This window comes from Gymnoscopelus microlampas (assembly GCF_963454915.1).
Source record: "Gymnoscopelus microlampas genome assembly, chromosome: 13".
Lineage (NCBI taxonomy): Eukaryota > Metazoa > Chordata > Actinopteri > Myctophiformes > Myctophidae > Gymnoscopelus > Gymnoscopelus microlampas.
In genome coordinates, this window is record NC_139950.1 from 26047037 (window position 1) to 26060831 (window position 13795).

The following is a 13795-nucleotide window of genomic DNA, read 5'->3' on the forward strand; positions in this document are numbered from 1 at the left end:
AACACAATTTTATACAATATGCAGTGAGGGGGTCCCTGCTTCATCTCTTAAGAGGTCCTTGGCCTGGAAAACATTGAAGACCCCTGGTCTACTATTCTCCTCTATGGGCTATATTTCTTAAGATAAGCACTAAAGCCGATTTACATAAAATAAAACTATTGTTTCTCTTTATAACGCTGCAGCTGTCGTCCCTCTGCCTTGCCTGGCCAGTGTTGCAAAAAATAAATAAAGTAATTTCATCAACTTACCAGTTACCAGTGAGCGTGGGTCTGAACACCGAGATAATATGAATGGAGATGGACGGAGCAGCAGAGTGATTGGAAGATTGCTTTGCGGCGATATCAAAGCGTGACGTTACGACCTCACCAAGATGGCGCGTAGCGAGGGGGTGGAGACTCGGCTCCGCCCCCTCCCTATCCGTAACTTTGTATAATAATGCATATGAATGATCGATAATTAAAAAACAGGTAATTTTCCGTTTTCCATTCATGTAGATGAAAGGCTAGAATTGAAAATCAAGCCAATTTTCGATTTTTGATTCTGGATTTCACATTGAATAATAGACTGAACGCAAGATACGGGCTTATAAAGTAATACTTGATATCTTGGCAAAAATTGTGTTTAACAAAAAAATAAAGTTAAAAAACGGGTCAATTTCCGTTTTCCATTCATGAGATGAAGCCAATTTCTTATTGTCGATTTTGGGACTTAAGAACGGATATAAACTGAACGGACAATTTCCGATTTTTGATTTTGGGATTTTATTTTGAAAATCAACTGAACGCTACGTACACGGATTCTCCTGGCACAACATCTTTTCAGATGAGGGAGGGTCTGACCGTGGCTAAATAATAGATTAGACATTTGGGGGTCCTTGACCTTGACATGAAAAGAAAGAACAACACAACACTGGCCTAAATATGTATATCAAATTGGGGATCCTTGATGAAAAAGGTTGAGAATGCAGTGTGTACCACTGGGCTGGTCTCTCTGCTGTAGCCTACTGACTCCTATTTGCCACGTCTCACTAAATGACGTCATCCTTTTAGCGTTGCCATGTCGGCTTATTATAAGCGACGTTGGGCTTATGTTTCTGCAAAGTTGCTTGTAAAAATTGGTAGTTGCGGGTATTGCGGTGTTTTGGGCTTGTTTCTAAAGTGTACTTGCTTATTTAGGCTTGCTTAAAAAAACAGTGCATTATTTAAACCAGTGGTTCTCAAATATTTGCATGAAAGTGTTTTGTGCCAGGAAGCATTTCTGTTGTTACAATGTTTCAACAATATTCCAAATTTAATATCCCACATTTTATTGCAAGAGTTTTTAAAACTAGCAGATTGGCTATTTTCAAACAGTCGACGCATATCAATTTATAAAGTGCTCATGTGATGTAGCCTCTTTTGGGCTTGTTTTCCTAGACCTGGTTCCTTATTTCTCTCACAGAACCTGGCAACACTGCATCCTTCCCTGGGCTTGACAGCGGCTTGTTGCAGTCAAACGTTGCAGACACAGACAAGACAAGCGCCCCCCTTCCCCCATTAGTCCTTAACGTTACTCAACGTGGTCATAATAACGCACGACATAGGTAGATATACGGACGTTTGGCTGCCGACAACACATAGTACAGCTGTCAACCTAGACTACAGCACGACGCGTTAGTTCCACCCCCCCCTTGTTTTGTTTCCAGTAGCCAGCTAGCTAATGTTAGCTATTTCCTGGTTGGAGTTGCAGCCATTTTGGGTTTTTGACTAAAGAAGAAGCTGGTAGGTTCAGGCTATCCCTGGTTCTGCTTTGGGACCGTGTTTTATTATTTGAAGCCAGGGGGAAATCTAAAGGACTTGACATTTTTACGAGCCGGCATCTGACCGCACGACGACGCCAAGATGAATCCCGAATAGTAAGTAAACGCTCATCGTTAATAATATCTCCACATCATCACGTTATCCATGTCCGACAACAGAACAGAGGCTAGCTTAGCTAACCGCTAGTTAGCTTTGTTTGCTATCAAATTAGCTTTAGCTGACTCACTTAACGCTAGCCGCCGCGGAGCTACAGGAGGCTAACGTCAGCTGACGTTAGCCTTCTGTCTGCCGGTGTCGCCAATATGACACAATCCCAGCCAGTGCCACCACACACATTCCTCACATTTCACCACGACTTAAGTGGCCTTTAATTGTGCTTAAAGTTGACTTAACGTTATGCTTGAGCTTTAACCAGTGATAGCCTGTGCCTCTGCACTGTTCATAGCCAGCTGTTAGTGGGACATTGACAGTGTCGCCCTTTAACCTCAAGTCTCGTTTTGATGTAATCATGACATGAAGTGTTTCTCGTTCAACTTAAAATGTGACCGTGAATCTCGATATAATGTTGACTTGTCAATGTTTGGGCCGTAGGTGTGATAATCATCTCCTGTAGTTTATGTTGGTTGGTGTTTCCTTTCTCACTTGACATAGCTTTAAGAGGAGCAGTAGTGGCATTCAGTTTCATCTTGGATCCTTTTCTTTTGTTTAGTTCCTACTGGACATATTGAAAAAAGGTCTATAGCTAGACAAAGTAGCTGGTGGTCACTGGCGTTATTTACTTGGGATTCCAATGTTTTTGCTATATAATTAGACCTACACTCTGGAACCTGTTGCTGATTGCCACAGTAGAGAGTGTGTTCCATTTACATCACACTAGCAACCAACCACCAGGGTTAATTGGACACAAACTAATGTATTGTGTTGATTTGTTTACATCCAGGTAGACTGGTGCTGTACATTTCATTGAAGTTCCTATGACTTTAGAGTCAAATAGAACAGTAACTTGTACAACAAACCACCCCCATCTCTAGATGTCTTAGTCATGTGTTGGTCACATGCCATATGACAAGCCTACTGTTTCACCACAGTAATGTTGAGTAACTCATTAGCTGTTGCCAAGGCTCCCTTTCTCTTTACTCTCCATTCACAGATTAAGTTGGGTCGAATTTCTCCCAGGTAGAATATGTCTCAGGTGGAATTGTGTGGATTAGGGTTGCACCTGTTGCATAGCCTTTAAAATAACTTTCTGAGCACCAATAGAATAACAATATGTTTTTTAAACTTGCTTGCTCTGATGAAGGCCTTGCACTGAAACGTGTCAGATTAAAAATGGTGAACTGAGACCTGTCTTGCGCATTTATTTTGGAATGCTGTTTTTTTCCACTTTGATTATTGTGGATTCTTTTGGACTTCAGAACCCAGGATGTGTTATGTCTCTTTTAACTATCTGAATCCTAGACATTATCCCTATTCTTGGGGGAACGTTTGCCATAAATAGACGATCCACACGCTGCAAAGCATTGTGAGCTTTGGTGTCTAGGGAAAAAAGAGCAGACCAAGTACAGAGCTGACCCCCGGTCCAGTTTAATAAGTATAGAGGGTTTAAGTTGCTCTTGGATTGTGACTCTTAAGTTGGAACATCTCACAACTCTATCTAAAGCCACCGGTTCTTAACCACTATGCTGAGTTTATAATTCAGCAAATTCTGCTATTGTCATGACTCTTTACACAATCTAGTAATACTAAATGGACTTCTTTAGCATAGCACTTGCATGTTCAGTGAGTCTCTACTACTTAAACTATGGCTGTACCTTCACCAGCAATTGGAAGTCAGAGACTTTGACCTCTTTATTGATAATAAAACATGTACATTTACATACATTGTCACACCATTATCAAAAGGGTAGACGCATAAAACCAGCGGCTTATTTCCATTGCGGTCCTTTCACATGTATGTGCAAATTATGTCGTGTTGCATGATATCATTTGTATGTGTGTAATTGCACTTGAGTTCACGCCCCCAAAGTTGCCAAAAGTGTCCTTGTGCATGCAAGTCCAAACACCCATAGGTGCAGGAAAATGTCCTTGTGGGAAAAGTGTGCAATAGGGGGTAGGGATTTGATACCTGAGAAATACAGGTGGGGGGGTCAGTGCAAAAGCATTCAGAAACAATATAAATTGTAAAACTATAAATAAGACACCAAGCTAGACAAAGAAACCATGCATTGCAATACATTTAGACCAAGTCTTCTAGACACAGACTGTGCTCTGCTTTAACCATCCTTTGGGGAAGATATAAAAGAATCATAGGAACCGTTACTCTTAAGGTCTGTAGGTAACCCATTCCATGCTACAGTTGATTTGATTCCATGCCTAGAGTTGATTTGATAAAGATGTTTTTGTTTTGGGCCAAGACTAATAAACATCAGTCTCCTTGACTGAGGAATGTCTTATTTACATGCGTTAGAGAATTTACAATGTAGGCATTTAGCAGGTGCTCTTATCAAGATACAAGATATCAATGGCATATGCATATTATAATTCCTTTTTATAATCTCTCTGTTGAATCGGAATACCATAGTCGATAGAAAGACAAAGCCGTGTTTGGGGAATGGTAGTAAATAGGCATTGGCAGCTTTTCTCCTCTTTTCTTTTCCTACTTTGGTACTTTCTCAGAATCCTCCTGAGCAATGTGTAGCCAGACTGGCTTGCACAGGGATGGCCATTGTCCAGGGCCATGGGCTTAACGAAGAGGGCATGACTGAATTTTATTACAATGGGAAAGGGGGGAAGATTGTGAATTCTTGGAGGCAGGAATCAACCCAGTCTCAGCTAACACTTGTGCACATTGACACTTTTTCCTCTGTCCACACCATTTTGGTGTACCAGACATTTGAGTGAGTGATGGACACAGCACCAATTCAGTTCTGTTTCTTTTGCCATAGACATAAACATTATTTTGGGGTCGTTAGACTGAAAGGGCTGAAATCTTAATAACTATTTCTTGCAGAGATCTGACATGTTTCTCATATGTGGAAAATGGCAGAGATTTTGTTGGGTGCGGTCTGCTTGCATTTTGAATTATGTTTGTGAGGAACTTCTTTGACACTGGTGCCCAATCCTAGTCTATTAGACAGTGTACAGTAACTGATGTGTGTTACTGGTACCTGGGTCTAGGTCATTCCAAATAAGAACAGTCTCTCCTTCCTGCGGCCTACCATTTCTGACTGAGTCTTGTACACATTGGTACAAATGTGACTGTACTCATATTTTTTCCTAACATAGGGGAGGTTTGAATGTTAGAAGATCGGAGTGGAGTTGGGAACTTGGGATAAAGGCTTTGTGTAATCCACAAGGGAAACTCGGTTTAGGCCTATGTTAATGTCTGTGTTTTAAACTTTTTGTGTACATGCTTCTCTGGCCCATGGATCAGGAATTCTGGATCATGGCCCAGTTATGGGCATATTTGTATCTTTGTTTATTAACCTATTTTTAAGTTGTGGACTTGCTGGACTACTCGTGGGAGCATTAGCATGTCACTCATATTCATCCAATCAGAACTGTAGGTGGACTTGGAATGGAATATAGGGTATTACACACTACTGCACCCTAAAATGTCGGTCTGTTGGTCAAACCAGTTGAGCCTTGGTTTGTGAGCCTTGCCTTGGAATGTGCCGTTAGAATGTAGAATGCAGTAATGTCAAGTATACTGTGAGTTGTAGTCAATGGGCTAAACATGTCAGAATGCTGCTATGATCCTTTTGATGTGCAGGTCAGTAGTAGGCACTAGGTAAGGCATATTTGAGCTCATATTTCAGGCAGCCCACACCTTTTCCTCCACATTTTGACTGTGTGTAACATGTACTGTGTACTGTGCTTACATGCATCTGTGGGTGTGCGCATTAACAGTTTGAGGCTGCGACATACTCATATCTGTAAGGTTATTCTAAATCCAGATCTTAAAATGAATACCAGCAAGCGTGACGCAATCATCAACAACCACTCGACCAGCTCATTAAACATACATCAGGCTGATAGGACCTCGGTAAATCATACCTTAGAGTGGCCATGGCTGAATGGGCAGAGAGGCCGCCTGGAAAACAGAAGGTCCCAGGTTCGATTCCCAGCCCTGGCGAGGTGTCCCTGAGCAAGACACATAACCCCTAACAGCTCCCCCCTGCACTCAAGCCTGACCACTTGGGCAGCAATCAGCTGGTTGAAGCTGAAAACGTAATTTCCCGTGCGGGGTCAAATGGGTCCAGTATTATACCTGCAGTGGAGTGATACTCATTCTGTAGAGCTAATATATTATTGCAAATAGGGTAACTTGCAACTGACTGTCTTCTTCGCGATTATTCTATAACCTTTTTGATTAATTGAATAACAGAGAAGCACGTTTTCTTTGTGTATAAATGTTTTTAATAAACATTAAGTACAGTATATTTATTTCTAAGTACATTCACACATTTAACCCATCCTAATCCTAACCGTAAAGAGCAGTGGGCAGCCATTCTCTGGCAACCAGGGACCAGTTACAGGAGCATCCAACTGTATGTGATGTGTTTTGATAAACATGGGCAGATCAAACTCCACACAGAAAGGCCATAGTTGGGTCGAACCCATGATCTTATTGAAGCGATGCAACACTAACCACTCACCCACCATAGCACTGCAGTTGCATGTGGAAGGCAATATTTCGTTTTACATTTTTTTCTCCTAATCCTTTCGCCTATTCCTCCTACTTCTGTTGGTTTCATACAACTAATCACATGAGCTCCTGGCCTCTGCAACTGACCTGTACTTCCCTTGTGGAAATGTTGCTGAGCTCAGCACAGCATTCTCATTGTCCTGAAAGTTGCAGTTGCAAAAAAAAAGAGATGAGAGAGAGATATATATATATATATATATATATATATATATATACATACACACACACACACGCACACGCACACGCACACGCACACACTCATTCATTCATATATTCTTCACCAGCAACCATATCCAAGTCGCACTATGATGAATGTTTTCAGGCAGCTAGCTAGCTGAATCAGGTGTGCTTGTGTGGTTATGTTCTTTTTTTCTCGTTATACTATTCATTTTTGTGTCTTATATGATCTGCATTTTTTAGAACACTCACCTACAAGTAAGCATTGCAACCAGTGTTTGCTTTGTGGGTAACTAACTACTGCTTTAAAAAAAATACATTTGAAATGTCTCATATACAGACAGAGCAAAAGAGGGGAAGGTGGGGGGGGTAGATTTTACACCTTTTAGCTGGCATTCTAACCCTAACCCAGAGAGACGACTGAAGAAGGGCTTCAGTCAGTGTTTTGGTCAGGGATATATTGATTGATCGATATATTGATATATTAAATGTTCTGTAACTGCTAGGCATCTATGCCATGCAACCTTGACAAACTGTAAACTGAAAGTTGAAGTGTCAGGACAGACTTGTCTTGTGACTTGGGACCTAAAGTGCAGGTAAGAGAGGGTTCCTCTCTTACTGTGACTTGTCCGACAGGACTTCCATGAGTTTAACCAACACTGACATGAATGATTCACACAGAGAAACACATTCCTCCCTGCTATGCATGACAACCACTACAACAAATATACTAAGATACAGAATCCAAATAGATGAAAACCATTTTGGGGTACTACTGTAACCATAGTTTTCACAATTCAATTTTAGAAGAACCTGTGAAAAAGCCTTTTATGGGTCAAGTATTATGTAAACTTCATTTATTGGTCTAACTGATGTCTCTCTCTCTCCACAGTGACTATTTATTCAAGCTGCTCCTCATTGGTGACTCTGGCGTTGGAAAATCTTGCCTTCTACTCCGATTTGCAGTAAGTCTGGCTATAACACAGCAGAATGTACTATGTACTTTATTATCTTGTTTATTTCTTAAACAAATGAGCCCTCTGGTTATTGGTCATTGATTGGCCTGCTTAGATAGAGATTTCATGAAAGAAAGATAATATTGACCGGTGTCACTGATGAGCCGTTGACTCTCAAAGGAAGTGAAGGCAAGCAGGAAATAGGATGTCAGAGCAATGTTTTACATGCTGGTTCTCTCTTCCTGTCCTCTCTCCCACCCCCAGGATGACACGTACACAGAAAGCTACATTAGCACTATCGGTGTGGACTTCAAAATACGAACCATAGAATTAGATGGAAAGACCATCAAACTTCAGATCGTAAGTAAACACACACACAACACACTTTTTCACTTTGTGTGTTTGGCTTTGCTTTATTCCAGTGGCAGTTTGCTTATGGATAGATTTTAGTAAGTGGACAATAATAACATGTAATAAACATGTTATTATTTTAGCATTAACATTACAAACGGTAACCTACTGCCAAACTTCTATTAAAGCTGTCATGTTGAGTACTCTGGCTTTATTATTGTGCACTTGGAATACATAATCATTTAACTAGAATAATCAGTCAAAATATGATTAAAATTTCCCCTTGTTTCTGGTGGCTAACTTGCATTGTAGGTGAGGGATTCCAAATATCGTAATAGTACGTTGATTTTGAAGCCGATGTGGTTTGTTCACTATTCATTTGTGCAAGTGTTTCTCTCTGCTTTGTGCTGCACGTTCAAAGTACATCTATCTGAACAAACGACTGTTTCTCATGTTTGTAGTGGGACACAGCGGGTCAGGAGAGGTTTCGTACGATCACATCCAGCTACTACAGAGGCGCTCACGGTATCATCGTAGTGTACGATGTCACAGACCAGGTCAGTTCAGCACCAACATCATCACATTGCCTGCTTATCTAAAGACTTTTCAGATAAATGCATTCTATGCAATGCATGAAAAATGCAATGATAATGTAACTTAAAAATATTATTTAATACTATTTAAATACTGCCTGCAAGATTTGCGCTGGAACCTGCGGGTACTGCGGGATCCTGCTGCCGTTGCAGGGCTCTACTCTCGGCGTTGAGTCCTGTGAAATATCCTGCAGTGTGTCGGCGATCAATCGTATAGTGTGAAAACCACAACGATATATGACAGACGATTTCAAGAAAGAGACTTGTGTAGTGTGAAATGCTCGATCAGATGACTCCCTGACCACTTTAAAAGTCCTACAGTGTGTACCTGCCCTAAGTCAGTGGGTTAAACATGCCAGCTCACCAGTATGCTTCTTTAACACATTGAGTGCCAATCGCGTCGATCTACGCGAACCTAAATAATTGCGCAGCGTGCCAGTCGCGTAGATCTACGCGAAGTGGTCTTTTTTTTTTCTTTTTTTTTTACTTGCAGGTTCACATTTCATTGTAGGCCTCGTTCGCCACGACACATTTCATTGTAGCACCACCGGAAACTGAATTATCGGTATCCAGAGATTTTCGAGCCCATCCGCAACATAAACCGCTGTAGCTTCAAGATGGCGGATCGCCGATCGAAACGGTCTTCGCTGGGCGTCTCACACAGCTACCCTGTGTTTACAAACAGTTGAACGTGCGAGTTTAACGGATTTAGCGAGGTCTGTGGCGACGTGAAAAAAACAACAATAACACGCTGGCACTGGTGAGTACATTATGATATTAAACTCTGGCGTGGAATGTGTTAAGACATGACATGTTTTCTAAATGTTTCTGCATCCACTTTGTCTCAGGAGTCTTTCAACAATGTCAAACAATGGCTACAAGAAATCGACCGCTATGCCAGTGAAAATGTCAACAAGCTGTTGGTGGGGAATAAATGTGACCTGACAACAAAGAAGGTGGTGGATTACACAACAGCTAAGGTAAAGGCCCTGGGCAGGTTGGCCCAGAGAAGTGCCTTGTCTATACACAGTAAAATCTGGAGCTGGTCCTAGTCCATTTTTACACTTTCAGAGATAAATTAACACACTTCCACTTCAGCCCAGCTTAACTTTATCCTGCTTCGTCTGACCCAACCCTGGCTCTTCTCTCCTCTACTCCTTCTCACCACTACAATACTCTCCCCTCCGTTCTAGCAGACTTGTCTTAGTTAGACAACACCCACTCACTTTACCTCTTCCTCTCCTCAGGAGTTTGCAGACTCTCTGGGCATCCCGTTCTTGGAAACCAGTGCCAAGAATGCCACCAATGTGGAGCAGGCCTTCATGACCATGGCTGCTGAGATCAAGAAGAGGATGGGCCCCGGGGCCACGGCAGGTGGCAACGAGAAGTCCAATGTTAAGATCACCCCTGGAACCACCGTCAAGCCTTCTTCCGGAGGTTGCTGCTGAACACTCAGACCCCCGCATAGGCTCATCAACTTTAACCCTTTTTGAGGACCGATCAGCCTCTCCACCTCAAGCACTCTCATCTCCAACCCCTCCCAAACAAAGGCCCAACTGCAGAGGAGAGAGAGACAGAAGAGAGGGGAGAAAGTGATACTGAACATGTATGTATGTGAGTGTGTTAGTAAAACAAGAAAAAAACAACCAATAAAATGAAGTTGCCTGTATTTGTACTGTACATACTGTAGCCACACTACCAAAACAATAGAAAAAAAAACATGGCTCCTTCCTCTCTGGTTTCCCTGGTAATTGATCACAAAAGAATATGATCACGTCATTCATTAACTCCGCCCTCTATCTATCTGGAGGTCTTGCAGTGTCTCACACCATAATGCCCCGCCCCCAAAAGAACTTGCTCAGAGACAGTGGATTTAGATTGGTTCCCCTTGTTAAACAGTCCTGTATGCAGGTGAATGAGAACTGTGTGCGTGCGTGTGTGTGTGTGTGTGTGTGTGGTGTGAAGATGTGTCTATTTCACTGCATTCCTACAGCAGGGTTGATATATGACCTGAATTTGTTATGTTTGTATGTACGTACCACTTTTATTTGGGTTTTTATTTAGATTTTGTTTCCCTGTTCCTTAAGGGTTAGTTTTGCTGTTTGTATCAGCATGTCTAGGTCTGTCCCATTTTTATTTTATTTCTTATTTTTTTATTTCTTTTTCTTGCCAACTCCTGCACAACAGTGTCACTGTCCAGCATCAAAATAGTGGAAAAAAATATATATGTACATATACATTATGTATATATATAAATATATAAATGTAAAATCTGATTTGTCTGTTATGTAGTGATCTCAATTCATTATCGGGGTCTTAGTCTTATTTCTGCATTCAATTTGTGGCTGAAGACAACTGTCAGTTTGTTGCGGAACATGTAACATTTAAACTGAAAAAAATAAATATTGTACTACCAGACCTATGAACCAGAAAGACCAGTCTGCAATTCTTGGTGAGATACGTGAAAGAAAACATTTTTATTTATTCTACATTTATATGGCAATTGTACTGTGCCAGTATCTTACAGTATAGTCTGTATGACAATTGGCCAGTATGCTTGTGTAATCTCAGTACAGAATTGCGCATATATATTTGCAAACACTATGTTCTCTTTTTTTTTCATAATAAAGGTGTTTGAATTCAGCTTAAAATGAATCCTGGGACTGTTTCTCCACTGCTGTTTGCCCAGTTCAATGTTTGCTATATGGATGAGCATACAATGAGAACAGAAGTCTTATGTGGTCATGTTGTACTGAATGAGAAGGTCAAACATAATAATATCCTAACGCCACCCATTTTGCAGTTCAATCTGTAGTGTCACCCTGAAACCCTGAGTTCATGTGCCAGTCAGTAGAATATCACAGGCGATTATGTGAATCTCCAGCCTATGAACGTAAAGAAAGTGATTAGTAATAGTTATCTGGTATTGGAAACAGAAGTATAAAACATAACTGATAATATATACAGTACACACACAGTATATATAAATTGGGATTAATCAGCATTCGTAAATATGCCCATTGTTGCTGTATATTGTGGGAATGGAAATTTTATTTCTTGAAGGCCACTGGCCTGGCCTACTTGGGGTCCAAGCAAGTTGGGAAAGATGTAAGTCGGTAACGATGAAAGTTGGGAATGCCCTACTCAGAAAAAACATCACGCTTCAAAACAAGACCGATGAAAACAACGAATATGAAATGCAAACACTGCTACATCAGATGAAGGAATTTAAATGAATAAAAAACAAAAGAAATGCCCATCACAGCTTTACACAAACTAACTGCAAAGAGAAAATTCCTTACACTTACTCAAAGGCCACCTAGCCCAGGTTTTAAGCTACACTGGACAAGAAAGTTTTAAAACAACGTTTTATTTTATCTCCGAGATGGAGTGGCTTTTCTTTCCTGGTAATTCCTGCCTATAAGATCTGTGTTACTGTTGACAAGACAAGGCTCCTGGGCAAACCGTCAGGAATCTCCCCTCTCAGCACTTCTCCTGATTGCAGCTCTAGTCTTTTCAATGGTGAAAAGTCATTCCCACTCCAATCAGAATGACAGAGTGGCTCTCCATCATGAACTGAAAATCGATAATTATAATTAAAAACAAAATCTCCACAAAAAGCACAATCCCTTATCAACATTATCCTCTATTCCACTCTAATGTACCTAGGTCACAACCATAACCATTCTCTTTCATATATTGTCCCTATTCTTCTTATACTTCACCCCTTCATCTGATCTCATAAGATCACACAAAAGACAGAGCTTATACAAAAGATTCCCCTTGTTCAAGGTTGCTCGAAAATCCCCCAAGTATAAAATGTAAATGCTCTAGGACCTAGAGAGCCAACTGTTGTGTGCAGTACACGGTGTACTGTACACCCATACCACAGCCACATCCCCCCATCCTGTGTGCTAGCATCTACAACATGACCATTCCTTATCTGGTACTCAGTTCTGTTCAAGCATCATGCTGTTGTGCGATGAAGTATAAATTGAGCTTCAGTCATCTTCTGAGTGGACAAATACAAATCCATCCTACTCTCTTCAGCCGAAACATCAACTTCATGAAACACATTTTCTCCATGGACATACTAGACTAACATATTGGGCATCTGAAAATAGAATTAAATACAGTAGACTGTATTAGACAATCTTAGTCCATTCTCCCATGCCTACTCTCTTGTACTGTCCCCTTCCTTAGATATTCTTAATCATGCTGCCAGGGCTTTCCGCTTTTGTGCCTTAATTAGCATGCTTGACAGTACAGAATGCAGGAAAGCAAAGTAGAATGTGGGGTTGAGATTTGGTCAGGAGGTGGCGATTGTGTGAGAAATCATCTGTTTTGAATGAATACCTGACCACGGCATGTGATTGGATACCACTGATCTATAGGGATCTGTAGGACTGAACAAGACAAGCCTTTGAAAGATAATTTGTTTAAGCTTGTTTGAAAATGCTTTGAACAGGTTTAGTTGCACCATTAGAACTATTTGTGAAGTACAAGAGGTACAGTGTCTTGTGTTGACCTGACCTGTATTTCTGAAAGGATTTGTGCTTCCACTTCCATTTTCTCTTCTGGGTTGGACTTTAGACTGTTGCTACAGTAGTAGTGTCACATAAGACAATTAAGCCAACTGGTTTATTCTGTCAATTCTGCCACACTCTTGTGAAATGTCAAATGTGTGGCAGCAAAGTCTACCCTTCCTGGGTGGGGCTAAAATTGTATGCCACACACATCCCAGATCATTGGATACCATCTTAGCTCTTTTAAAATACCATTGTGCTTGGCACCACAGACTTATCTCCTGTGGTCATACAGTAATCTTCCTATCTAATCTATCTAAAGTTGCCCAGCCGATTGATTGATTGAATAAGGGTGAATACATTTGATAAGAAGAGGAACATCAGACTGGGCTAGGATGTGATATAGTAATGCCACTCTGTTCCACTTGGGGGCACCATAACTACATCAAGAACACCAGAGGGCAGACACAGAATCAACAGGAAGTCAGTTTTAGCTGTCACACTTAAACCAAAGAGGTTTGCCTGAACCACCTCCATGACCTAAACCAGTATTTTCCAACTCATGTCCTGAGGATTTAAGACTTCTACTTGTTTTCCATTCTCTCAGGAACTTTAAAGCTGCATTGTGTGATATTTTTGATTACATGGCTTAGCACAATACCTGGAAATAATATGCAATGTATGA

General features: G+C 41.0%; 1 protein-coding gene across 1 annotated transcript; it reads left to right on the plus strand.

Annotated features, from left to right (window-relative positions):
• Window positions 1-1465: 1465 nt before the first annotated feature.
• Window positions 1466-11017, plus strand: rab1ab (RAB1A, member RAS oncogene family b). Its single transcript, XM_084076316.1, has 6 exons — window positions 1466-1894; window positions 7577-7649; window positions 7905-8000; window positions 8453-8548; window positions 9433-9564; window positions 9832-11017. The coding sequence occupies exons 1-6, from the start codon at window positions 1881-1883 to the stop codon at window positions 10030-10032; spliced, it is 612 nt and encodes a 203-aa protein (XP_083932442.1). The 5' UTR covers window positions 1466-1880; the 3' UTR covers window positions 10033-11017.
• The last annotated feature ends 2778 nt before the right edge of the window (window positions 11018-13795 follow it).

Coding starts and splice junctions, on each gene's coding strand:
- rab1ab (XM_084076316.1), top strand. Junction 8,549..9,432: donor TGTACGATGTCACAGACCAG/GTCAGTTCAGCA, acceptor ACTTTGTCTCAG/GAGTCTTTCAACAATGTCAA. Junction 9,565..9,831: donor TGGATTACACAACAGCTAAG/GTAAAGGCCCTG, acceptor TCCTCTCCTCAG/GAGTTTGCAGACTCTCTGGG.